Below are 26,945 nucleotides of genomic sequence, written 5' to 3'. Positions count from 1 at the left end.
TGCCCCTGTCTCATTGAATATCATATTAATATAAAAAAACCCTTTCATTTCTTTGTTCTATTAAATACACTTCACCATTATATCCCACATTGCAGTGGCACGAAGATGTCTTTCTTTCAACCTCTCTAGATCACCGTGGTAACTCATACTGAGCACATAATGAACCGGAGATGGTTTAAACTCCTTTCAATGAGTCTTTTAATGCACCATGAATGCTACAGAGTCTCCGCTGAAACCTGTTAAGACATATCTCACTATTGCCAACAAATGATGACCTGCTGGGAAGTTACAGAAGTGTGCAGTAGAAGTGATAAAGTATTCAGTTAGTGGCACAGAAAACCTATAAATATGTTTTTAACCACCAAATGGAAACACTAACAACAATCAGTTTATTTCTAAGCTGTTTATCTTGACAAATATGCGATCAGTGTAATTCACTTTACTTTGATCTGGCCAGAAACCAACTGTGGAACAGTGTCAGACCACAAATGCATGCAGAAGACTATAATTTTTAAATGCAGCAGCTTGACAGTATAGCAGCCATTATGTGCAGCTTTATGTCACTTTAAAAATAAATAGCAGCACAACAGTTTACCAGAGCTCCTGCCCTTATTTCCAGCTACAGTGTTGCCTGTTGTCATTATGTTTTTTGAATTTTTAATAAGGATTATCACCCATTTCAATTAATCTGTGTAAAGAAAAGTTAAATGTGTGAGTGAAGAAAGACAGGATTAACAAAGAAAGCTGCAGACCTAGCTATGTTGAAGTTGCTTCATACTAAGGCCCCCCAGTCCACTAAAATACTTAACACTCATTATCTCTTCCCTTATTTATATAGTGTCACAGTTGTGGGTTCTAATCAGGGAGGAGAGATGAAGATCAGCTCTTAAGAATTTTTAATGAAATAAGTCAATTTTTATGAAAAATATGACACATTTTCATCATATGATGGATTAAAGATAGTGGTTGTGTTTTGTGTGGTGCTGGGATCATCTCTGAGGAAGAAATCCCCTGGTGGAAAAATCTTGGCTGCTCATGATCAGAGATAACTTGAATATTGTTAAATATCCTAATTCTTTGATCTTTGGGCTGAAGGAAGAACAACACTCGGTGTATAAATGCTCAATAAACAATTCTCATTATTCCATACAACACTTTGAGCATAAATGTCCGGACGGGAGATGTGGACAGGAGGGTGTCCGCCAGATGTCAAAGTATCTGACCATTTCTCACATTCTTATAGCTTCAACCCCCCCTCCAAAGTCATAAAACCTAAACATCTTTTGCAGTACCACATGCCCCTGTCAGTTGTATTCTACTTTTAAGAACTGACTATTTTAAGGGGGAACCTAAATCACGTGGACCAGTGTTTGTTATTACATAACTCGATTTTAAATGTGACAAATATACCATTGCCCTTTTATTCATAAATATTGTTTTGGTTTTGGCTATTTTCCTCTATAAAATTTAATTGACTTCTACAGTGGCCTGCTATGGCTAATAGTAACATATTCCAGTTACGAGTAATATCAAAAGTTTTCTCCACTGTAGCATTTGGCATTCCCAACAATAATGTGATACCGTAATCAAAACACAACCAATAAAACACAATTTTCTTAATGCAAACATCAGTAACTCAAAATTAGCAGCCAAAGGGTTAAGTCTGCAGTTCCACACTCTAATGTGAAGCTACAGTCTCCCCCTCTGGTCTCTCTTATCCTCCTGCTCCTGCAAAAAACAAAACAAAACAAAGCAGCCACCCTTTTCTTACCAGCTGGGTGAATAGGGAGGGTCCTAGCGACCCAGGACCATGACACATAGCACTTTAAATTTCAGTCTTCCAGGCGCTGGTTAAAAGAGAGCTGATTCTTAAATCATGAACCCACAAAATATCACCACCAGTGGATCACACCTCCCAGATTTCTTATCTCAGTGCACTTTAACAAAAGCAAACACAAGCGTAACCAATAAAATAAGAATAACATAACAAATACTCGGGCCAGTTCCAGAAATCTCACTCTCTTAGAGAAAGAAAACATCCCTAATCTCACTGATAAAATCAACATAGTGCCAAGCAAAACCCAAAAATCAACCAGAAAATTCACAGGAAAGTTTTTGCTTCCTCAGCTGCCGTAGCACCTTTTGTTCCTCCATGAATTAAATCTCAATCATAGACAATGCAACGCTCCATATTAAACATTAGTAAGTAAGTAAGTAAGTAAAATTTTATTTATATAGCACATTTCTAGATAAAAGATCACAAAGTGCTTCACAAGGTATAAAACAAAAACAGACAAAAGTTAACAAAATGCAATTCTAAAAAGATGTGTTTTTTACACAGTTCATCATTTTCACTCTGTACCACTGCTCCTCATCAGGCTGCGTGAAGCACAGTAAACAACTCAGTCCAAGCCTTGAGCAGCCATAAACATCCCAAGGCATGCAGCCACATACAAAAATTCCACCCTGTCACCACACACAGACATTGTTTTCATAAGCAGAGCATTCTTAAATGTACAGAAGTGCCCTCTGGATGACATAAAAATGCATTCTGTGTCATCAATGGCTTCTTGTAACAGATTCTCTATGTGTGTGTGTGTGTGTGTGTGTGTGTATACAGCATTTTGCATATGCACTTGCTAGCAAAGCATTCTTCATTGTATCAACATGTGTGTGTGTGTGGATCACTTCTCATTGCATCAGCATCTAGGTTTAGGTGTGTGTGTCATTTCTCACTCAATCAACAAGTGGACATGTGTTTATGTGTGTGTATCACTTCATGCTGAGTCAGTGTGTGTGTAGATGTGTGTGTGTTCATCACTTTCCTGTTCTGGTGTCTTGGGTAAACCACGGCCTGAAGCGTGCCCTGGGGTCCTGCCCTCCTCCTTTTCAGTCTGTTTGCGACCACTGCTGCTGCTCACAGTGCTGCCCATCCTGGTTCTGACCCCAATTTGGGCAGTCCTTTCCCAAATGTCCATGCTTGCCGCAGGTGAAACCTGCATCTTCTTGTGTTTTGTCTGTTCTGGGGTGGCTTTTGACTTCAGTTGCTCCTTCTATCTCCGCCACGCCCTTTTCCTCTGCCGCCCGATCATCCGTGTTGGTCTGTCACTGCCCTGCACAGTGTTAATGCAGAGTTATCAAGGTCAGCATTCGGTTGCTTGGCCTCACTTTTCATCCAGGCTTAATGGGCGTCTCGTCACAGCTCTGTCAGTTGAAGCTGTCTGGGAATTTCCCCCCGTGTAGTGAAACGGGCCTTAGGTTTAGCACTCTCCATCTCTGCTGCATAAGATCCCTTTCCTGCAGCACCATTGACATTTTCAGGTTGTTGTTGTGGGTCCAGCTGCTGCAGCGATTGGTCAGGGTCACGTCAAAGATGGGAGAGGGGAGAGCAGGAGTCCAGGTCACCCTCGGCTTCCAGGGCCTGCAAAGCAGCCTGTAAAGGGGCATAAAAAGAAAAAAAAAACAGACAGGAGTGGACAAACAGGAAAATGATGTTCTGTTTGCTGTGTTACTGGAGAGGGGAGAAATGCCAGGCCAAGCCCTGTGTCAGCCTCTCCCCCCACCCCCTCCTTTTTTTTCCCATGATCTAATCAACTCATAGTCCACCAATTTGACAGGACAACACAGGCACATGTTTAAATTCTTAAGATCATGTTTAAACTCACAAAAGAGAATTTCCTTCCCTCAGTAACCCATTTGTGTTATTCAATTAGCAGAAAACATTTCACTATCTTAACCACTAAATGTCTTGTTTCGCCATTGGCTAGTCATACCAGTCTCTCTCTCTCTCTCTCTCTCTCTTTTTTTAAAGTTAGGCTGTTGTCCTGTAATCCGGAGAGTTTATTTGTTAGTAGAGGATAAACTTAGCATTTAACAACAAGTGTGTGTTAAGTTTCCCGGCTTCAACCTTGCTGAAAAATATTCACACGTTCATGAGTGTAAACTGCTTTTCAGTGCGTGTGTGTGCGTTTGTAGGCGGCGGTGTTCAGTGGAGCTGCAGATCCAGCAAAGCCTCTCTCTGCCTTAGCTTTCTTTTTTTTTCCGAAAAAGACATTTCATTAAAAGGTGCCTTTCTCTTACATTTCTCTGCCTGTGTGCGTGTTTTTGTTTCACCTTTTGTTGCGATGCTCCGGACACTTTCTTAACCTCCGCAACTCAGTTGGCCCCGAATTTCAACCCAATTTTTATGTGCTCTTTAAACCTTCATTTCTCCTCTAATTCTCTCCTCGCTGCTGTCCGTTCCACAGCTGCTGATTCTTGCTGGGTGTGGTTCCCGTTATATCATTTTGCTCCAGCCACTGTGCTCGTCAACCTTTTTACCTATTGTAGAACTTAACCTGTGATTTTTAAATACGTATCTTGTTCTACACCAGAATAAACATCAACCCGTGATTACACAGCAGTCTCTTTGTTTATACTGGGGCTGATGCAGGAGTCCTCAGTTCCCAAGTCGCCACCTCATCTAACCAGACGCCGCTGGGCCTGCCCCTGCGTCCAAAGGCAGGAGGGTTGCCAAACCATGAACAAAGCTTTTTAGGGGTCCTACTCCCAAGGTTGCTATCCTAGTTACATCCGGGCTGCGTCCACAACACCGGTTGGGGGAACCACTCCTGGGACAAAATCCACAAGGCCCACTAGGCGTCAACCTGAGTATCTTATCAAACGTGTCTTCACTCTAGTGCCCTGTAATTCACACATCAACCGTCACTGTCACCATGTTCATATTTCACACACTGAAACACACAGAGAGCGTGTCTCACACGCAGAGACACACACAGAAACCTCCGAGCTCAACTTGGAAATAATTAAAAATTTTTCTGTACCAAAAGCCAGTCTCTATTTCATATACTGAAACTTTGGCTCTAACTTTTTTTTTTTCTTTCACAGTTTCTTGCCCTAAAAGCCAGTCATAAACGAAATTAAATGTAGAATTTAATGTGGAACCTACACACACTGGAATTCAGCCTCAACTTATGATGTTCTTTTTCTCACGCCGAAAACCAGACACCGACAGAATTTAATGTGAAAATACATGTAACTCAGCGAACAGATTAAATTAGAATGTCCAATATGCACACTTCGATTTTTTACAACAGGTGGCGCTCACCTTTTTACTCTATTGGACCGGTCCTCTGTTCGCCTCGTCTCACGATCTCACCACAGACCAAATCTGCCTTCCTCAGCACACCAAAGATCCGGATCACACGGCACCAAGTTGTTAAATATCCCAAGTCTTTGATCTTTGGGCTGAAGGAAGAACAGTACTCGGTGTATAAATGCTCAATCAACAATCTCTTTATTCCATACAATTCTCATTATTCCATACAACACTGAGCATAAAGGTCCGGACGGGAGATGTGGACAGGAGGGTGTCCGCCAGATCTCGAAGTGTCTGAAGGTTTCTCCCTTTCTTATAGCTTCAGCCCCCCTCCAAAATCATAAAACCTAAACATCCACATTCTTTCTCTCTCTCTCAGTGAGCCTGAGTTACGAACTTGGCTTCCTGTTCAGTATGTTTTGTTCTTTCTAATCAGAAAAGAAAGGCCATGATTCTACACAAACAGCATTTCTTATAACTCAGCAGTACAATGCATCATAAAACAGTGTAATGATTTCACAATCTTTAATCCAAGGCATTATGTGGCCTATAGCCGTATAATGATTCAACAATTATTTGATTAGAAGTATACGGTGGCATAAGATAGTATAATAATCAAATTCAATCAATCAAATTTTATTTATATAGCACATTTTAAAGACCAAAGTACACCAAAGTGCTTTCCAGTAAAATCATGATACAGATAAAAATCACAATATAAAATATAATAATACTAATATAATAATATAATAATCTCACAATGTGTAAAGCTAAAGGTTGTGTCTTCTTTTGTTATGTGTGATTTAATGTCAAGGACTGGCAATGCACAGCAGGCAAAATAGGACCCAGAAGCAGACTCACGGGCAGGACTTAAACTCAATAAAGCAGCTTTATTGCTGGAGTGCAGGAGATACACAACTAACTTAAACTAAACTGAAATAAAACTCACACAACATGACACAAGAACTGAGAGGAAAAAACACTCAGGGAAACATGTGAACAGAAAAGTGAAATAAGACAGAAGGACACACACATAAAAGAAGGAACCAAAGGGGGATATAAGAAACTCAAGACAGACTAACTTACAGACTGCTAATGAACCTACAACATAAACAATAATACAAAAACGACACCAAAACACAAGACTTCAAAAACACTGGGTCAAATGACGCAGAAACATGACAATTAGGTCATTCAGCCCTGTACTGGTAATAGTTGAGCTGAATGTGACCGCATGTTTGACAAGTTTCAATTTCCCATGAGTTTTCATAAAGATCTTCTCTGCTCCTCCTACAGGAAAAAAAATCATTATCTTCAGTATCAGTAAAGTTCACTATCTTTTCCTAAAGTGGACGATATGGTAATTCAGATTGATCCCCTACTTGCCTGCACGGAGAACTACATGTTTTTGGTAACTTTTTTTCGTAGTTTTGGATCTGTACACAACCACACTGGATTTGAAATCAAATGATCAAGATGTGATTAAAGCTCAGTCTTTCATCTTTTATTCAAGATGTTTTACAAAAGTACTGCATTAGTTGTTTATGAATTACAGTCACTTTCATCCACAATCCCCCATTTTAAAAAGCTTAAAAATAATTGCACAACTTGCTGAGAAGTGGTTTCATGGCCAGCTGTGACATGTACCCTTGTTGTTTCATAACAAATTAAACGGATTCCAGATTCCAAGTGTTGCAGAGGGTGCTACTCTCTACTCCCACTGAGCTGAATGCCTGACTTCACTTCACAGTGCTAATAATTAATGACTCCTCCCATACTGTAAAAGCAAGTTTGTCAAGGCAAAGAAAATGGACGTTGGCCAACATCAGATATCCTGTTATGTGTGATACTCACCAAGCCAATGCAAACAATGAGACAATGCAGCAGCATTTGGGCATGTGCACGGCTTTGAGTATTCATTTTCTGCAAAGGACTTGGCAAGAATGCAAGGGTTGGTTTAAAAAAAAAAAAGGAAATGGAGGGCAATGTATTAAGAAAGAAAAAAAGAAACAGTTGCAATACTTTTGATGAAACTCTTAAATTAAAGCTGACATTGCACTTCAATCACAAAGCAAATGTTTGATTAAAAATCCACCAGGGTGGAGTACAAGGCAAGGTTGTGGACTGAACTCTATATCTTATCATATTGTCTAAAATTAATGGTATTAAAATCCTAACTTCTCAACAGGCAATACTGAAATTACATTATACAGTGGAACCCCGACTTACGAAATTAAATCGTTCCCGAGGGTCTTTCGTAAGTCGAAAATTTTCGTGAGTCGAAGCACCCATTGTGCGTTTTGAGTGAGGCAATGCTGAACGATAGGCTATAGGCTAATTGCTAACTAGAACAACAATACGTCGTTCAAGTGGAACAGCGAAGCGCAAGTACAGAAGCCAAGGGGTTGTCACAAGATTCGGAAGGCATTGTAGGCTCAGCCAATCAGAGCCAGCGGGTTTCGTTACTCGGGCATTTTGCTGTAACACAGGAAGAAATATTGCAGTTCAGTGCCTACGTAACTTGAATTTTTCGTGAAACGGGGTATTTGTAAGTCGGGGTTCCACTGTATTTACAATTTACTAGCAAGGACCACATCCTTGGTAACAATGGGCGATGAGGGATGAGGAAGTGTGAATAGTGCTGTGGTTTGGGGAAGGCCTTGAAGGGGACTGGCAACGGCTCTCGGGCCTAGCAGATTCCCATGTACTAATGAGAAATAAATGGAGGAAAGGAAGAGAGGAGAGGAGAAGAGAGGAAAGAAAAGGGGGGCAGGGTGGGGCATGAAAATGAGAACAGCAGGTATTGGAGAAGGGGGGGGTTATAGCCTGAGGCCGGAGGAGTAAAGGAGTTGTGGTCCCGCTCCTAAAATACAGACGATGTCTCCACATCTTGCAGTGAGAGATCAGGTGATGTTCCTGTTTAAAAGACAGAAAGAGATTTTGTTGCTTATCACTGATTCCATTACCACAAGATCATGTCATAGAATAAATGGAAGCAACTTACTTGGATCGTTGTTTGCAGACTCTTCTCATAATGGCCAAAGCAGTAATTGTAACAACCAGGAAACACACACAACGTACAATAACTGCTGTGGCATCATGGATTTCACTTGATTCAGCTTCGTCTGTGGAAAACAAAGTGACTCATTTCACTTGTAGTACTTAATTAACTTGTGTTCACTTCCATTAGAAAGAGGTATTTTTGTTTTAGTGTGAACTGGATCGTTGCTTTCATGAAGTCAGTACTGCCTGCACATGCCCTGTGGTACAGGTGAGTGGTAACACTTCAGGCGCTCACAAAATGTGCCTTGTTGTAATTCACCTTCATATCAAACCCTGAAACATGGGAGCTTTATAATTAAGAAATGTGATTTTGGTGAGGAGAGCAATAAATGCTGCCCCAGAATCTATCCATAAAATCTCTAGTGTTGTAAGATAGACAAATATGAATGCAATCTAAGTGGAACCACAGCTGATGATCTCTTTTGTGTGCAAGTATAGTGGCAAGTGTAGGTTAGTGTTCCCCTAGAATTACCTGTGCAGGATTGCCAGCCCCAAAAACAATGTTAGAGGAAACTCAAGTTCCCCCTTCCTTCCTTATTGTCATGGTCCCTGTGCCTCCCCGGCCAGCCCAGTGTGGCCACAAGTGTTTTTTTTGTTTTGCTCTCTTTGCTCTCCTCACCTTGCTCTCTCTCTTGTCTGTCTGCCTGGGCGGAGCTCAGATTGGGCTCCCACCCTTGGCCTACGCACCTGCAGCTGATCACCGGTTTGCAGGTTGCCTCTTCTTAAGGCAGGGGCTCTGAGCTACTCGTCACTGGAATATTGAGTTACTCTCGCTAGTATTGCCCGGTTCTATAGCAATTCTGTTGTTGCCGTGCTTGCCTTGGATTAATCCTCGTCTCTGTAAATAGGTTTATCTGGATCTGCCCTCATTGTGAGCCCTGGACCCCATGAGTGAGAGTGGAGCTGCTTGTGTGGAGATTGTGTGGACAAGGAGCGAAGCGAGTACAAAGGCGTGTGTTTCCCCAACCTGTGGACCCCCGGAACCCTGGTTTCCCCCCACCCCCCTTTCACGTGTATATAGCGCACCAGTGTGGTTAATAAAGAACTGTTTGAACCGAGTTTTCTCAGTCTGCGCCTGAGTCCGTTCCACAGCCTTGGAACCTTATAAGGTTTTAAACATCTTGTAAACCCATAAAGCAGGGGTCTCAAACTCAAATGAGCCGCAGGCCACTTCTGGCACCATCATCTCATTGGAGGGCCACTTTAGTGTCCAAGTAGTACAAAAAAACAAACACGAAAACACCCACTAATATTTCCTAAATTAGTGTTTTGTTTGTTTTATTTAATTCCAAATATTGTATAACAAGACAAAATTGCAAACAGGGACACAATTTTTTTCCTCACTCTTGACTATCTGAAGCCTTTCAGTTTCATTTGCCATATGCAAGTTAGCACAGGGTCAGCATTGCAATGAAATATATTTGACGAGCAGAAGACAGTCACTCAGCAATATAGTACAGTATAGGACAGTAGTTTCATTGAACAAACAAATAAACACGTTTTCTGGCCAGACACGTGGAAGTACTTTTGTTTGTATTTAACAAAATAAAAATGCAGGCATAAGCCTACACATTAGTTTTCGACTGCAAGGGAAAATTGTTTTCTTTCCAAATAAATCTCTTGCTGAACTAACACAGCCAATCCCTCAACATGTTTGCACTCTCTTGTTACCTCGGCCAGGTCCGCGGCTCTGAACCGTGGTAAGGAGACCTCTGGCTAATACTTTGAGTTCCGTGTCGGGCTCGTAGCCGGGAACTAGCTTTACTGTCTGGGTCACCTTTGCTAGCGAGAGACAGAAAGAGGCATTGAAAGGCTGCTCCAGCAGAACTTTATTGTTTCGGAGGAAAACACGAACACAGTGTACAGTCGAGTCTTAATAGCTTACTTACAACTGGGCTCGTCAGGCACTCTTTTTGGCTGCAGTGGTTATTATTATATTTACATGCTGCTACGTTTCTACTCGGTAGCACCTCGTACTTTTCGATAGTGATGTGCGGATCGATACTGAAATATCGATTCCTCCGATACCAGTCATTTATATTCTAGAATCAATTCTCACATTAAAATATCAATATTTTAGTAATTTAGGGTAAATTTGTAGTTTATCATTAACAGGAACAGAGAGGAAAGAAACTATTACTTTCGGATTGTCTACATTCGAAGGAATTACTTTCTTTTCTGCCTTTCATCGTCATGTGCGAAATACGGCTGTATAAATGTGTCGCAGCCCCCTGATGTGCGCACTCACAACAATGGCTGGGCGTAAGTGGAGTCATGTGCGGACGTATTTTACCGCCACAAACAGCCGAGACGTGGTTTGCGGTACATGTAGCAAAAAAGTGAGCTGTTGTGGCAACCTCACTAACCTTGTCAAACACCTCAGAGTAAATCATATCACAGAATATGACGAGCTTATATTGAGGCGAACTGAAGAGGAGGAGTGGAGAGGGACAGGTGCTGCTAGGGCGAGACAGACGTCTCTCACGGAGTCCTTCAGTGCTGCAGCCAGGCAAGGTGTTCAAATAGCGCACAACTTCAGTTTTTTCATTTCTATATGATGAATTCTGCATTATTAAGTGATAAGAACAAGTAATCTGATGTCCTGTAATCATTATGACGCTATAATTTGAGATACAATAAATAAATAAGTTTTTGTACAAAGTATCGGTATCGAATCAGTATCGTCGATACCATCATGAATTTTACTTGGTATCGGATTGGAAATGAAATCAGTGGTATCACATATCACTACTTTTCGACTTTACTTTTTCTCCCTCCCTCACGCTCACACACACACAGCGGGGGGGACGGTCCCACACGTTCTCCCTGCAGCAAGGACTACACCGCCCATGAGGCTACAGTCTTAAAGGGCCATGCCTGTAACACTCTGCCATCGTATTAAATCCTTTTTTGTATAATAATTTTTAAAAAATATTTCTTCACATATATGCGGGCCGCAAGTAGAGGTGATGTGGGCTGCAAATGGCCCGTGGGACGCGAGTTTGAGACCCCTGCCATAAAGACTCATGTCTTTGACAAAAAAGAGACAAGCTAGTGAAGGCCAAATTGCCCCCCTCTTCTCTTTCAATTTTCCACCCACAGTGTTCAATCAGTTACAAATTAGAAGTAAGGAACTCACCTGTAATCACAAGCTCCCATTTCTGTTCGAAGAATCCTGAGTCTGTGGTCATTTCACAAGTGTAGTTTCCTGTGTGACTTTTCTGGGCGCTCTCTATGATTAGTGGGTACAATTGGCTTTCTAAAGTGGACATGGTCAGATTCAGGGTGGCAGCTGCAGGAGACCTTATTATTCTGCTGTCTGAGGTTTTCTGATTACTGCTTAAGGTGACAGACCTGCTGTTTAAGGCTTTCTGTGGTTTGAAACTAAACAGTTGAGTCCCATTCCTTCTCCATGTCAGTTGAAGGAGGTCGCCGATTGTGTTATTGCTACAGTGCAGGGTCACTGTGCTCCCGACCATCCTGGAAGTGCTGTTCCCTTCTTGAAAGACAAAAAAAAATCCCTTTATAGGCCTCATTTATTCATTACTTCAATTACATATATAGTATCCTATAGTATGCTAAGCTTAGGTTGTATTTACATTCTGCAGCATCAGTATTTTGGGGAATAGGACTGCATTTTGGGAAATGTGTTTTGTTTTGTTTTTACATGATTTTAATTTTTATGAAAGCGCGTCACAGTTGCTGTAGATGGTTAGCTTTAAGTTTGAGCATAAAGAGTAGAAGAACATACAGAGCAGGCCACTGAATGAAGTTAATCCAGTGTAATCTTTAGAACAAAGGGCAGGGACTTGTGTATTTTAAAAAGAAGATAAAATGGGATAAGCTAAAAAAAAATGCCATTGTTGCCAACCTCTTCTTCTTTCCGTGCCCCACCATCAGCCAGCCTCTGCCCCCCGCCCCCACACTGTAGTCAGTCACGATGGGTGTGTAAGGTAAACTTTTTTGTCTGTTTGGTTGGTTGGTTTTTGTAATCTGAAAACTTCAAAAGTTGATAAACTCACCTGTAATCACAAGCTCCCATTTCTGTTCAAGGACTCCTGAGTCTGTGGTCATTTCACAATTGTAGTTTCCTGTGTGACTTTTCTGGGCTCTCTCTATGATTAGTGCATACAATTGGCTTTCTAAGGTGGACATGGTCAGATTCAGGGTGGCAGCTGCAGGAGACCTTATTATTCTGCTGCCTGAGGTTTTCTGATTACTGCTTAAGGTGACAGAGCCGCTGTTTGAGGCTTTCTGTGGCCTGAAACTAAACAGAAGAGTCCCATTCCTTCTCCATGCCAGTTGAAGGAGGTCGCCGATTGTGTTATTGCTACAGTGCAGGGTCACTGTGCTCCCAGCTGTCAAAGTGATGCCAGCTGAGGAACAAAGGAAAATGACATCATAGTCCTCATTTTTGCTGCATCCAAAGAATTTGTAATTTTCATTTGCGTTACACTACAGGAAATTTTACCTGTTTCCAAATAATTCTGATGCTGCATGATATATATTGTATTAATGGTAAATGGCCTGTATTTGTATAGCGCTTTACTAGTCCCTAAGGACCCCAAAGCGGTTTTACACATCCAGTCATGCACCCATTCAAACACACATTCACACACTGGTGATGGCAAGCTACATTGTAGCCACAGCCACCCTGGGGCGCACTGACAGAGGCGCACTGACAGAGGCGCCTCTGTCAGTGCGCCCTGACAGAGGTGCCCCAGGGTGGCTGTGTCTTGAATGCAATTATTGTCAAATCATTTAAATTCTCTATTTTATGCTATACATTCTTTAAGGAACATATACACATATTAATTTAAAAAAAAATCACTGCATTCTGGTTTTATTTACATTTTGCTGCATTTTGCTTTGCTGACTTTAAGCTGAGGCCAAGATCCCAAAACATTAACTGATCTCAGCGACAGGTCATATCAACTATAGATTTAGCTCATACTCCTCAACACATCCAACTGTATCATCTCAATTTATTTCAGCTTTTCTATGGATACTGTTTTAACTGTACCTCTGCTTTTTCATGCAGAGCTGGGGTAGAGGTGCACAGTGTTAATCAATATCATGTAAAAGGGTGTGGACGTTTTATTGTCTCACACACTGAATTACAAAGTTTTCTTCATGCTTTGATTTGACTTTGTCTGCTTTATTGTCATTTATTGTCTCAAAAAAACCCTCTCTGGAATGTCTGCAAGCTGTTCAGAGTGAAATTGTGAGGTTTCTGACTTCCTAGTATTCTCATGTCACACCTTTGCTATTTCAGTTGCGACAACTTGAGAGTCCATTTTTCTATTCTGGTTTTGACTTTTAGAGCTCTACATGGGCAGTCACAGCCATGCCTAAGTGAACTTTTACATCTATAAATTCCCAGCAGACCCCTGATGTCATGCACTAAAAAAATGTTTCTTCACTCTCAATAAACTTGAAATAATAATTTTAAGTAAAATGCAAAAGAAATATAATAATAATAATAACAATAACAAAATAATAACATTTTATTTATATAGCACCTTTCTAGACAGAGTCACAAAGTTCTGCACATAAGATAACAAATAATAAAAGGGTAAGACAGACAATATAAAACAGGCAAAAATTAACCAAAAACGGTTTTTAAAAAGTTGAGTTTTGAGTTGTTTTTAAAAACAACTACCGAGTCCACGGTTCTTAATGTATGAGGGAGAGAGTTCCAGAGTCTCGGGGCCACAGTGGCAAAAGCTCTGTCACCCTTAGTTCTCATCTTAGTCTGGTTTATTTCAAGTAAGCCCTGATCAGATGACCTCAGGGACCTGCTAGGGACATAGGGCTGTAGCAGATTGGAGATGTAGGGTGGTGCCAATCCATTCAAGGCTCTGAATGTCAAGACCAGGATCTTAAAATGTACTCTAAATTCAACAGGAAGCCAGTGTAGCTGAAATAGCAATGGTGTCACATGTGAATATTTTGAGGATTTTGTCAACAGCCTAGCTGCAGCATTTTGCACAACCTGCAGACAATCCAGAGAACCTTTGCTTAGGCACATAAACAAAGAGTTACAATAGTGCAAATGTGAGGAAATAAATGTATGTATAGCAAGCTCCACTTCAGGGCGAGATAAAATAGGGCTTAACTTAGCCACATTTCTTAAATGATAAAAACAAGACCGAACCAGAGATTTCACATGCCCATCCAATGTGAGAGTCAAGTCAAAAGTGACACCTAAATTCCTGATAGAGGATTTAACATACACTGAAAGAGGACCAAGGGCTTTCACTATCTGGGATAAAAATCTGTCCGGAGCACATATGAGGACTTGAGTTGGAGGAAATTTGCAGCCATCCAACATTTGATGGAATCTAAGCAGTCATTCAGAAGCTGAAGCTTAGATAAACCCTGGGGCTTAAAAGAGATGTACAACTGAATATCATCAGCATAACAGTGATAAGAAATGTCCTCAAAAGAGCCCATTATATGCTGGAGGGGGAGAAGATATATTAAGAACAACAAAGGCCCCAAATATATATATATATATATATATATATATATATATATATATATATACATATATATAAATAAATGTTTCTTTTTCGCAAATTGTCAAACTGTTCCTGTAGGTCAGGGGTCCCCAATCTCAGTCCACGAGGGCCGGTGTCCCTGCAGGTTTTAGATGTGTCCTTGATCCATCACAGCTGATTTAAATGGATAAATTACCTCCTCAACATGTCTTGAAGTTCTCCAGAGGCCCGGTAATGAGCTAATCATGTGATTCAGGTGTGTTGACCCAGGGTGAGATCTAAAACCTGCAGGGACACCGGCCCTCGTGGACTGAGATTGGGGACCCCTGCTGTAGGTTATACTCATTGTCATAAAAAGCATAAATTAAATATACCTGCTTCCAGGAAAATACAGATGCAACATATCAGTGTCGAGGTCCAGTTGATGCCCAAATATCTAAGAAAATCTCCCATAGCAACTTGAAGAAAAGATTATTTAGAAACATGATTTCAGTATAACCGACTCAAATTATAAAGGTTAAATTATAAATATTTGTAACTACTAGTTTTAAGATGTAACTTTCAAGAATGTCCTGGACAGTAAAGCAGGAATAACTCAATAAACAGTCTAGCACAAAAATATCACATGAAGCATTGCATTGTCTTTTTAACTGCATAAAATAAATCAGATGTGAATGTAGTCAGACACCCTAAATTGCCAGTAAGAAATATCACTTCCTGTGTAAGTACATGCATCACAGCAGAAAAAGCAACAACACTTTCTTACCGTTACTGAGTGTCATGTGTTATTTGGTCCTTATCTCTATACAACTTTAATGCCACAAAACAGAGTAAACTGTATATGTGATAATCATAGCAATTATTCTGTACAGCATCTACAACACATATACAACCAAAGAGTCAGCCTTCCCTAATTACTTACGCAGCACACGAATATTTTCCATACAGGAAGTGAATGACATTTGTCTGTGACTATGTGAGTGGTGTGCCTTTTTGTGATTGGTTGGATCACAAGTTACAGAGGGTGTTGTAAGAGTGACATTTGTTCACACTGACACTGACAAGATGGCCACTGAGTAACACTGAACATTAAAAGTTAAAAAAATTTTAATACACTTATTCTCAGTCCAGTTGTTGGTTATCTTTAAATTTATAATTTTTTTTAAATAAAAAGAAAAGATGTAAAAAGATATTTATGGTTGAATATCTCCCAGAAGTTGGAGAACGTGTTGTGATAGCTCACGCTGACAGTGACAAACATTTTCCCAACAACACAGTAAGAGGTCACAGATCACGTAACTTGTTTTTTTTCCATGTCTGAAAATGCACAAAAGTCCTCCTGATGCTATCAGGAGGATAGCATCCTACAACACATTGTAGGAAGCTACAAAGCGTTCTACAATGAAGTGCATTTTAGCATTTCACTGCTTTGCGCTCAGATAAGGCGCTGTAGATTCCATGCGGCATCAAGATGAATGTGAAAATGTAATGGCCTGGCCTCCAATGTAAGTGATATGCAGCCAAATTTTTTGTACTTTGTTCTGACCGTGCTTCTGTTTTCTTGACGTAGCATTTTGCCTTCTCTGAGATTGTTTTGTAATGCCATCAAATATGTTTGGGAGAGAAGCGCATCAGTGGAAGATTTTTTTTGCTTAGTCTTATCTTGAATTTTACATTTGATTTTCTAACTAGTGAAAAACTAGTTAGAAAGTACTCTATTCAGGAGCTACATCACAGCATCACAAAAAGTCTATCATCTAAATGAAAAGAAGAGCAAAGATTCTGTGAAGACACTCAAACACATCAGCAGAGAAGACTTCTAGTTCCATAACTTATTCATCTTCAGACGCCAAAACTGTTTCATTTTGATTAGGTTACATCCCTTTCACATGTTTTTGCAAGACTACCATTAAACAGTGTTATAAAGGTTCAATCCCATCTAACATCTAAGATGGCAAAGAATACATTTTATATAGTTATTCACACATTAGACCTTGCTTTAACTTTAAAACATTGTATCAAAGCATACATTTAAAAGAAATATATACGAATTTCCCATAAACTGCTTTGGAATATGATTTTTATAGAAGTCCTAAAAGATATGTCTCAAAATTTACACCCGCACAGCTCGAGAAAATGACCCAGAAGGAGGGGAGTTTTCAACATTTACATATTCCATCTCGACAAGATGGAATGACATCTATCCATCCGTGGACATAACCAGCTGTGAGGTCACCAAGGTCTGTGCCCATAGACGGTATAAAAAATGGACATTGCTAGTGTGATGTCACCCACTGTTTTAAATCCTCAAGATGAACATTTCTACCATCGCCATGTTGGTTTAAAAACACACACAAAAACACACACACACATTTAACAAGGAGAGACAAAACAGAACGACCAAGTTTGAAAAACTGACTTGTGAGAGACACACACTGGGTCTTTCTGGTGTTCCCTCAGTAACAGTCAGTGCAGCAACAACAACAATTCACAACAATCCCCCTGTTACAGAGGGAAAGTGTCAAAGAAGGTGGAAAGACTTGAAAGAGGGAGGAAGGAAGCAGGAAGCAAATCTGGGATGAGAGATATGGGTAAACACAGATAGCCAGAATGACACTACCACAGTGTAGTACAAGAATCCAACAGAGAGGGATGAGTCATCCAAAAGGTGATTTCTGATATTTGCCCCAAAAGGATTGCTTGTGTTTACACAGTTGTAAATGACTTGGCCTACAATCTATCAAACATAGGCTAAACATATCTCTCATGAGCGAAAGACCCAGAAAGAACAAGTGGCTTTTTCATATCCTTTATTTATCACTGTAAAAATCTCTCTCTTTTCCAAGAGAGAGGGGAGTAGAAATTGAAACAAATATAATGTAACAACAAATATTTTATCAAGATAATTTAAGTGGTAAGAAAGGGACTGGATTGATTATTATATATAGGTACAATAAGCCCTTTTATATATTTTATATATAACCCCTTCATCAGTCCTGTTCATTAAAGTCTATTGACCAATCTAATCAAAGGTATTACACATAGAAAATACACAGAAATATTAGAAATGCCCTTTTGGTAGACAACCACTTTTTATCACAAGCTGAAAGCAAGCTTTAAAGCTGCACTGTAGTATAATGGGGGTGGGGTTTTCTCTGTTTTCTCTGAGTGATTTTAAGGTCTTCAACTTAAAATATAAAGCACGTTGAGGCAAATGTTGCTGATTGATTGACAGTACGGTGCGACTTCACAGTGATTATCTCATCAGAAACCTCATCACCCCTCAGTCTGGTGGTGGATGACATAATATCCAAGCAATGCTCTTAGTCACTAGCTTGCAGTAGTCATCAGTGTTTTTCCACAACATCAGTTATGTCCTTAAGGACATTCAAGCCAACACTGAGTTTATCCCTTTAAATCCTGAACCATGAAATGACTGCCAGAAATCTTTAATCATTTGATAATGGAGTGTTGGTTGAACCTTTAGACAAAGTATAAATGAAAATACATCAAGTCTTAATGTGCATATACAAGTTTTTTAATACGAGTTTTAATTACGAGTAAATACTAATTTTATGATGTAGAACGCTGATGATGTAGAAGTCTCAAAACTCACAAAAACACATGTATCAAATACGATGCACCTGGCTTTAAAGGGTTAAAGCACTGGCCTAACTCCACTAACACAGGAACTCGGTAGACAATAAGAATCAAATCAAACGGCCTGCTTTCCAAAACAGCTAAGAGCACCATTGTTCTGTTAGTTCTCCTATAACACTCCAGACACTGTGAGTAAACATTCAGCCTTCTTGCTCATAATACACTTCAATTTAACCTTGCCATTCACTAGAAATGGGTGTTGGAAAAAAAACCTCTGCTGATCCTTAAACCAACACAAAAGATCTGGCATACCTGTGCAAATGTTAACATATCTGACTCATCTGCACTAAGGGTTTTTAGTTCACCTCTACACTGCCACTCTCCAACTGTGGGAGATCTACTTTTTTTAAAGGCTGACTCTGGCTTGGCTTGGGTCACTGATCTCCTTCCATGTCTTTTGCAGCTGCTTTTCCATTAACTACTATTGAAGCATGAGACACATAGTCTCTTTGTTGTAGCTCATGAGAGTGGATTGACTGGTATCACCCGGACCTGACAATTCTCAGGAAAAACCCTCGGGCAAACTGGCATGATGGCATTGATGCAGCCATGTTGTTGTGGAATGTATGGACCGAAACCAGAGACAGAGATGAACTAATTAATACCAGAAAACAAATCTTTATTTATGTTGTAGAACAGGACCAATCTGCTGCTGAAAACAAAGTCCAAAAATCCATTGAAAGCATGGAGGAAAATACACATGCAGCCAAACAGTCAGTACGGAGCAACAAACAAAACAACAGCTTTATGGTTTAAATAAACAAGCGGAGATCAGGGCAGAGTGGAGATACGAGTGGAACTGCACACAGTTGAATTAAATCTGATAACAAGACATGGGAAAGTATAATAAAAATAAGGAACAAGGAAACAGGATTATAAAATAATAAATGATGTAACTAAACACCAAGACTGAGTCTAAGAGGGCCTGCGGGCAAATCTGAGGAGTGAGATCTGCAGGTCGAGACTGCACAACAAGCCCAAAGTTCAAGATGAGCTGTGAGCTGGAAGTGACTGTTGGGTCTGTCTAGCACAGGCCCACCGCTGGAACGAGACAATTTACTACACCGCAAAAGCATTGAACACCAAGTAGGCAAAGTTCGGTGGGCTACTCATGCATGAGGGAAGCCTGCCCAGAGCCAAGTGTCGTTCCACCCACTTGACCTCTGTCAACAAAGAATATCGTGTGTGTGTGTGTGTGTGTGTGTGTGTGTGTGTGTGACTCCCCAAAGCCGTCCAGCTAAACAAAAGGCACTTAGACTAAAACACGTTTATCCTACCATAAAACAATAAGACAAGGTACGGCCTCTCCCATGTTCCTGGAATGTGGGGGGTGAATACCAGAATGCTCTGGAATGCACACAAAGCCTTTTACAGCCTACTGAGGAGTAGGCTGTCACTACATCCTTTTACATCCTATCGCTACGCAATTGATTATACACCTCTACCAATCTACAACTGATTATAAAACTGTAAGCATATATGGGTAGATATTTCTAAGCATAAATGACCATCACAATACAAAAACCTAACAGTGACCTGCACCGTCATTATGATCCCACCAGTCCCTGGAGCTTTGGAAGGAACTTGAATGCATGCCCTGAGTTGACACTGCAGCTCACAATGCATTCCTGGACCTCATGGTTGTCCATTCTTTGGCTTCTTTAACACGTTTTGAAGAGCGCAGTATTTGGTGTAACGGTCTTTTGTATTTGATGTTTTGTTAAGCTGATTTATTTCTTTTGCACCCTCTGGTGGTAAACTGTGTAGGGTACAGCTGTTTGCAGTTGTTAATGTGTTAATGTGTTAATGTGTTTGGTGCATAAAAGCCTTAATAAGAAAGTAATAACAAAGTAATGTAAGAAGCAGTGTTACTTTTGCAAACAAGTAATTGCATAATGCGCTGCATTACCTTTAAGAAAAGTAATGAGAAATGTGTAATACATTACTTTTTTGCTGTAACAGCCCCAACAATGCTCTATTGTGACTCACAATGGACTAACCAGTCTGACTAGCCAGCTTTGAGATGGGTGTACTTAAAGATGCTGTCTATGAGGCTTGTAATTCACAGGGCTGACCCACCCACTTTGGGTGTCAGAATCATGTCGTTGAGAAACCACCCTCTCCCAAGGAAATAATAATAATAATAATGGATTGGATTTCATATAGCACTTTTCAAGGCACCCAAAGCGCTTTACAATAACACTGTTCATTCACTCTCACATTCACACACTGGTGGAGGCAAGCTACTGTTGTAGCCACAGCTGCCCTGGGGTAGACTGACAGAAGCGAGGCTGCCATATCGCGCCATCGGCCCCTCTGGCCAACACCAGTAGGCGGTAGGGTAAAGTGTCTTGCCCAAGGACACAACGGCCAGGACAGAGAGCCCGGGGATCAAACCGGCGACCTTCCGGTTGCAGATACACTTCCTAACCCCCTGAGCCACGGTCCTGCCTCAGGAAAATTAGTTCCCTCTGAACTAATGGTTGGGTCCATGATGAAAAGCAGAATACAGAATGCCTTTAACTAATGGATGACCGCCTGGTTTAACAGTTTGTTGAAGACGACCTTCGTGATACCTGTTACCAGCAGTGTTGGGAAGGTTACTTTTAAAATGTATTCCACTACAGATTACAGAATACATGCCCCAAAATGTATTTTGTAACGTATTCCGTTACGTTACTCAATGAGAGTAACGTATTCTCAATACTTTGGATTACTTAATATATCATCATGCTTTTTACAACTACATGAATGTACTATTGCTGTGTGATTTATTACTATTACTGAAGGCTACTCGCCATACCAATACCAACTAGATTTTTAAATCGTAATACAAAATGAGTTAACAGTAGGGTGGACATTAGGTAAGGCTGCACTTTTTGCAGCAGTCTTGTATAGAAAAATATTTCGTTAGCTTATAAAACAAGTCAGCGGCTCCGAACCGTGGTAAAGGGACCTCTGGCTAACATGTCGGGTCTCGTGTCGGGCTTGTAGCTGAAAACTAGCTTTACTTTGTTGTCTGGGTCAACTTCGCTAGCAAGAACCAGAGAGAGACATTGAACGGCTGCTCCAACTGAACTTATTGTTTCGGAGAAAAACACGAACACAGTGTACAGTCGAGTTTTAATAGCTTACTTACAACTGGGCTCGTCAGGCACTCTTTTTGGCTGAAGTGGTTATTATTATATTTACATGCTTCATACTATGCCTGTAACACTTTGCCTATTGCCTTCATATTAATTTTTTTTTTTTGAATAATACTTTAAAAAACATATTTCTTCACGTCATTATGCAGGCCGCAAGTAGAGGTGACATGGGCCGCGAGATTGAGACACAGGCATTAGAGCCTCTTGATGCGCGTTTTGTTTGGGTTTCCACCAGCGTGGAATTATCAAGAGGGCATAGCCTAACTAAGATATGAAACAGGAAAAGACCACCATGTAATACTGGAAATCCATTCCACTTTGAATGCTTAGGTGGTTGATTTTAAACACCAATAGCCGTGGAAGTGATTGGAATATCTGAATTCAATGACCTCGAAGGGCAATATATGTAGTGTTCTAATACCTACATTTTTCAGTAAGGGAGGAGACAAATATGATATTTAAAAATGTTAAATGCTTTTTTATTAAGAAGAGAAAAAAAGACACATTGTAAGTAGGCTATTTACAGTTACGTGCAAAATAATAGCAGTCTAACATTACTAATGTGTTTAAGTACTGATTTTGGCAGAAATTGTGATATAACATGGGAACAAATTCATGACTAGGTGTAGCAGAGTAATGGAAAACCAACAGACTTAACAGGCATGACAGGCATGCTGCTAAATAAAAATACAGACACTGCTATTTTTTAACAACCTAATATTTGTTTTCTTCGTTTTCAGTAAAAAAAAAAAAAAAAAAGGGGGGGGGGGAGAGAAAAGAAAAAAATTGTTCATGTTTTCATTTGGAATTTAATGTGCATGGCTCCTATTGTCCTTTTATACATGATATAAATGCTATTAGGAGCATGGAACTTTTGCTCTGTTGTTTTAAACACACTGCTATTATTTTTGCATGTAACTGTATGTCTAAGTCTGGACGTTAACACCTGACTCCACAGTTTCCTCAGCAGAGGAAATTTTTAACGCCCATTGTTTCTATTTCCAGTGAAAATAAACGCTGAGAAACTGTTTTGGCTTCTCAGCTTTTAAAAAAGACATACACAGAACCTGAATCTTGTTCTGTAAGATGTCATTTCTTCTTCTCATTGCTGCCAATTGCTTGATTAAATTGTTTGTTTATTCTTTATAAAGTTGCGAAGTCTTGAAATTATTAAGCAAGCAGCCTAAAATGACAAAATGTAGATTGTGATTGTAAAACTACAACATTAGCCAGTGAGTAAAGGACAGTGCATTTAGAAGAGAAAGTGCAGGTTCCTGCTCCAGTTTACCTGCTGTTTAATTTACAGAGATTTGTAAACAGATGTGTGAACGTATTTCTGATAACACATTGATGAGGTCGCATTATGGCAAGTGTCCAGTCAGCAAGAAAAACAAATTTAATGGAGGTTTAAGTACACAATGTGCTCTTCATTACAGTACAAGTATATCTTGATTATTTATTTATTTTTTTCATTTTTATTTTATTTATTTTATTTACTATGTGTGATTCTTATGCTCAGTCCTCTTTGCGTAGGGGAGAACCTGGATTTGGAAACGTTGTCGGCGAGCTTCGAGTTCCAGGGGGTTTTCATAAATATGTACTTGCTGCAAAAAAATGGGAACAAAAGGAATCATAATAAGACAAAATGTGTTACAGCAGAGCAAAACATGTAAAACAATGTAGCTCAATGATAAACATACTGTCTTGCAGATCAAAATAACTTGAAAAGTTAAAAATCCCGCTAAAATGTAACTAAATTAAATGCAAAACAGTTAACAGTAAATTTAACATAAATAGGTATATCGTATGTGGTGGTACTGATTTTCTATATCTGTCCTTGTGCTTGTGGAGCTGAAACAGTTTTGACAGAGTTTAGCTGCATATCCAGATGTTCAGTATTGTCGAAAGTGGAGAGGATGGCAGATCTGCTTGATCTTTCAAATATATATCTGCAAACTGTCTACAAAGACAATCTAACTTCTCAGCAGAAAGTACAAAAATTATTCTATTTACCGATGTCACAGTCGGAGGCTGGGTGATATTTCTATGAAAAAAAAAAATAAAATGAAAGAGTTTGTTTCAGTGTCATGCGATTAGCATTACATTTTGTAAAAGAATGACTGGAGCCAACTTACTCTGGCTGTTTTTTGCAGACTTGTCTCAGAAAGGTCAAAGCACTAATTATAAAGATCAGGAAACACACACAAGGTACAATAATTGTGGCAATATGGATTTTCAATGGATTTCCAGCTTCAGCTTCCTCTGTAAAATAATAAAGGAACTCATTTCACTGCAGTTTTAATACTCAGTTAATTTCGCTTAAATGTAAAAGCACTTATAAAATGGCTCTTATAAAATATAACTTGTTCTAATTGTGCTTCATGTCAAAGTCTGAAACTTGGGAGCTTTGCATTTAAGAAGTACTCATGTAAGGTTTCAGTGGGGAGAGCGATACATGTTACCAAACAATCAAACCATAGTGTCTCTGCTCTGTACAGTGGCTTTGTATAGTAACAAAGCCACTGTAACCAAAAGTGTTCAGGTGTTCATACAGAGGTAGAAGAGTATATTAAGGGAAACTCCCCAGCCTGCTCTGAAAGCTTAACTTTTGATAATCACATGGAATATTTTTTAGATAGACTTATCTTTGATATCAAAGAAACAATGAGAAAGAGAGAGAGAGAGCAGGTGAGAGATAAGCTCTATGTATGGAAAGTTCCATTGTTTCCAGCCTTTTCCTGTTTATGGGGCCTACCCATCCCCACATTCAGTTATGATAAATGTGTAAGTAATATTTTGTTTTGTTTTGTTTTTTGTAATCTGAAAACTTCAAAAATTGATAAACTCACCTGTAATGACGAGCTCCCATTCCTGTTCAAAGACTCCAAAGTCTGTGGTTGTTTCACAAGTGTAATTTCCTGTGTGACTTTTCTGGGCTCTCTCTATAATTAGTGCGTACATTTGGCTTTCCAATGTGGACATAATTAGATTCAGGGTGGCAGCTTCAGGAGACCTTCTAATTCTGCTGTCTGATGTTTTCTGATTACTGCTTAAGGTGACAGAGCTGCTGTTTGAGGCTTTCTGTGGCTTGAAACTAAACAGAAGAGTCCCATTCCTTCTCCATGTTAGTTGAAGGAGGTCACTGATTGAGTTATTGCTACAGTGCAGGGTCACTCTGCTCCCGACCATCCAGGAAGTGCTGCTCCCTTCTGAAGGGGATAAAAAAATAAACACTGTGGAAATAAAGATCGCATCCACAGAATTTTGTATTGGAGTTAAGCTGCACTGACTGAACTAAACAAGCAAGTTAACTAACAATAAGCTACAACATCCTCCAAAGTGTCTTCTTTTTTTATTGTTTTTATGGTTATTGTTGTTTTTTGTTTTGTTTTTTTACAATAAACCTCTTAATTAGAAAGAGAAACATAACTTATAATCATCGTCACAGAAATTGCTAATACCTGCTTGCAAGAAAATACAGGAGAAGCAACATATTAGAGTCAAGGTCCGATTGATGTCCAGATATCTTGAAAGGTTTTCCATCCCCACTTGAAAGAAAGATTCATTTAGAAACATAACATTTTAAAAGTAGCCACCTTATAATATAACAGATGAATTGTAGATATTTGTACACTGAGATTCATGTAATACATGTGATTATCAAGAATGTCTTGTACAGTGAATCAGCAACAACGCAATAAACGCTTTAGCGCAAAACATACCATAACAAAACTTCTAAGCATGTGAAGACTTTTCACCTTCAGGGTTATAATTACACGAAACTGAAGAACAGTAGAAGAATTTAAATATGTCTCATTGCAAACAGATAACCTATAATTCCAGTAAGAAAGATCACATCCTGTGTAAACCTAATGCAGTAACAACAGAAATAGCAACATTTTCTTACCAGTATTGAGTCATATGCTGTTTGGTCCTTATCTCTATACCAGACCTTTAACACGTTTTAGGCCACAAAAATAAGTAAAGTGTATATATAATAATCATCGTAATTATACAGTAGACCAGCTATAGCGTGTATGCAAAAGATTCAGCCTTGCCCAAGTACTTACATTAGAATGGTTTCCATACAGGAAGTGAATGACTTTGGTCGCTGGCCACGTGAGTAATTCGCTTTTCTTGATTGGCTGGATGTTGTGGGGGTGATATTCGTTGACAGCGACGCTGACAATGAATGACCACTGAGTAAACTAAAAGTTATATCTATTTTTTTTTTTTACAGTTATTCGCACTTTAGATGTCTGCTAACTTTAAAACAATTCATGATAACTCTAAATCTTTGAAAAAGAGAAATAATATAAGAATTTCCCATTACCTGAATTGCAAATTATTGATTTCTGATGTTCTAAAGATGTATTTACTCCATCTATGGCCATAACCAGCTATGACGTCACCGAGATCTGTTCCCATATATGATATTAAAGATTGGCGTAGCTTCTGTGACATCACCCGCAGGCTAATGATGTCCGTTCTCAAGCCTCAAAATAAATGTTTCCACAATTACAATGTCGGTTTAAAAAAAAATAAAGATGTGACAAATAACAACTGTGAAACTGCGCACTCACTGGCTAACAATTTATCAACCACGAATCACAATGAGCATACCATACACAATTGTCTATATTAAGGATTTTCTGTCATAGATGAACAAAATAGGTTTCATTTTCCCAAAGTGTCTATGGGAAATCTACAACGTTGTGGCGCACCCTACTATGCCTCTAACTGGGAGTATTTAAGAAGTTAGGTTGACACATGATTGATCAGGAATGATTGATCCAGACATGAGGACTGAGTCAGAGGCACAGTAGGGACCAAATGCATTGAGTAAGTGACTTTTCCCCTTGTGTTAATTTGATTTTGAATGAAGAAGCATTTTCTTATTCTTTTTTATTTCCTTTTATTTCATTGTTTTATACACTCAACACTCACATTCTATTTTTCTGTATACACAGTTGTGCCTGCAAAAGACGTAATCTGTACAAAATAAAGTCATTCAGTTTCCAAAAGTTATGGCTTTGATTGTAATGTAACTGTAGGACCTACACCAATCAGGTATAACATTATGACCACTAACAGGTGGCGTTAATAACGCTGATCATCATGTCACGTCTTACTGAGTGGGATATATTAGGGGTCAAATGAACATTTTGCCCTAAAATTGTATGTGTTTAAAGGAGGAAAAATGGGCAAGGCTCTGATTAAGTTTGAAAAGGGCAACATTGTGACAGGTAGGCAGCGGGATCAGAGCATCTCAGTAACCCAGCTCTCAGCTCTTGTGCGGTGGTCCCAGTCTGCAATACTCAGTATCCATTAGAAGTGGTTCAAGGAAGGAACAGTGGTGAACCAGCGACAGGGTCATTGACACATTGGGGCTATCGTGGCTCAAGAGTTGGCAGTTTGTCTTGTAATCGGAAGGTTGCCGGTTCGAGCCCTGGCTCCGACAGTTTCGGTTGTTGT

General features: G+C 39.6%; 1 protein-coding gene and 1 long non-coding RNA gene across 2 annotated transcripts; both read right to left on the bottom strand.

Moving 5' to 3' along the window:
- Positions 1 to 2,840: 2,840 nt before the first annotated feature.
- Positions 2,841 to 15,598, bottom strand: LOC109197494 (uncharacterized). Its single transcript, XM_025904003.1, has 8 exons — positions 15,431 to 15,598; positions 15,039 to 15,122; positions 12,184 to 12,537; positions 11,301 to 11,660; positions 8,103 to 8,223; positions 7,328 to 8,014; positions 5,108 to 7,031; positions 2,841 to 3,433 (listed from the first exon to the last, which is right to left on the bottom strand). The coding sequence occupies exons 1-6, from the start codon at positions 15,444 to 15,446 to the stop codon at positions 8,002 to 8,004; spliced, it is 948 nt and encodes a 315-aa protein (XP_025759788.1). The 5' UTR covers positions 15,447 to 15,598; the 3' UTR covers positions 2,841 to 3,433; positions 5,108 to 7,031; positions 7,328 to 8,001.
- Positions 15,599 to 22,969: 7,371 nt separating this feature from the next.
- LOC112844186 (uncharacterized) lies at positions 22,970 to 23,708 on the bottom strand. The gene is made up of 3 exons (XR_003216879.1): positions 23,606 to 23,708; positions 23,484 to 23,514; positions 22,970 to 23,074 (listed from the first exon to the last, which is right to left on the bottom strand). It is a non-coding gene; the product is annotated as an uncharacterized LOC112844186 (long non-coding RNA).
- Positions 23,709 to 26,945: the final 3,237 nt, after the last annotated feature.

This window comes from Oreochromis niloticus, linkage group LG16 (genome assembly GCF_001858045.2).
Source record: "Oreochromis niloticus isolate F11D_XX linkage group LG16, O_niloticus_UMD_NMBU, whole genome shotgun sequence".
NCBI lineage: Eukaryota > Metazoa > Chordata > Actinopteri > Cichliformes > Cichlidae > Oreochromis > Oreochromis niloticus.
The sequence above is the reverse complement of the archived record's forward strand: the minus strand, read 5'-3'. Positions and strand labels throughout refer to the sequence as shown.

What these genes read in the sequence shown, in the direction of transcription:
- LOC109197494 (XM_025904003.1), bottom strand. An exon ending in CTGTATTTTCCTGGAAGCAG is followed by an intron (nt 12,538 to 15,038) that starts GTATATTTAATT and finishes TTTGTTCCTCAG; the next exon opens with CTGGCATCACTTTGACAGCT. An exon ending in ATGGGAGCTTGTGATTACAG is followed by an intron (nt 11,661 to 12,183) that starts GTGAGTTTATCA and finishes TTGTCTTTCAAG; the next exon opens with AAGGGAACAGCACTTCCAGG.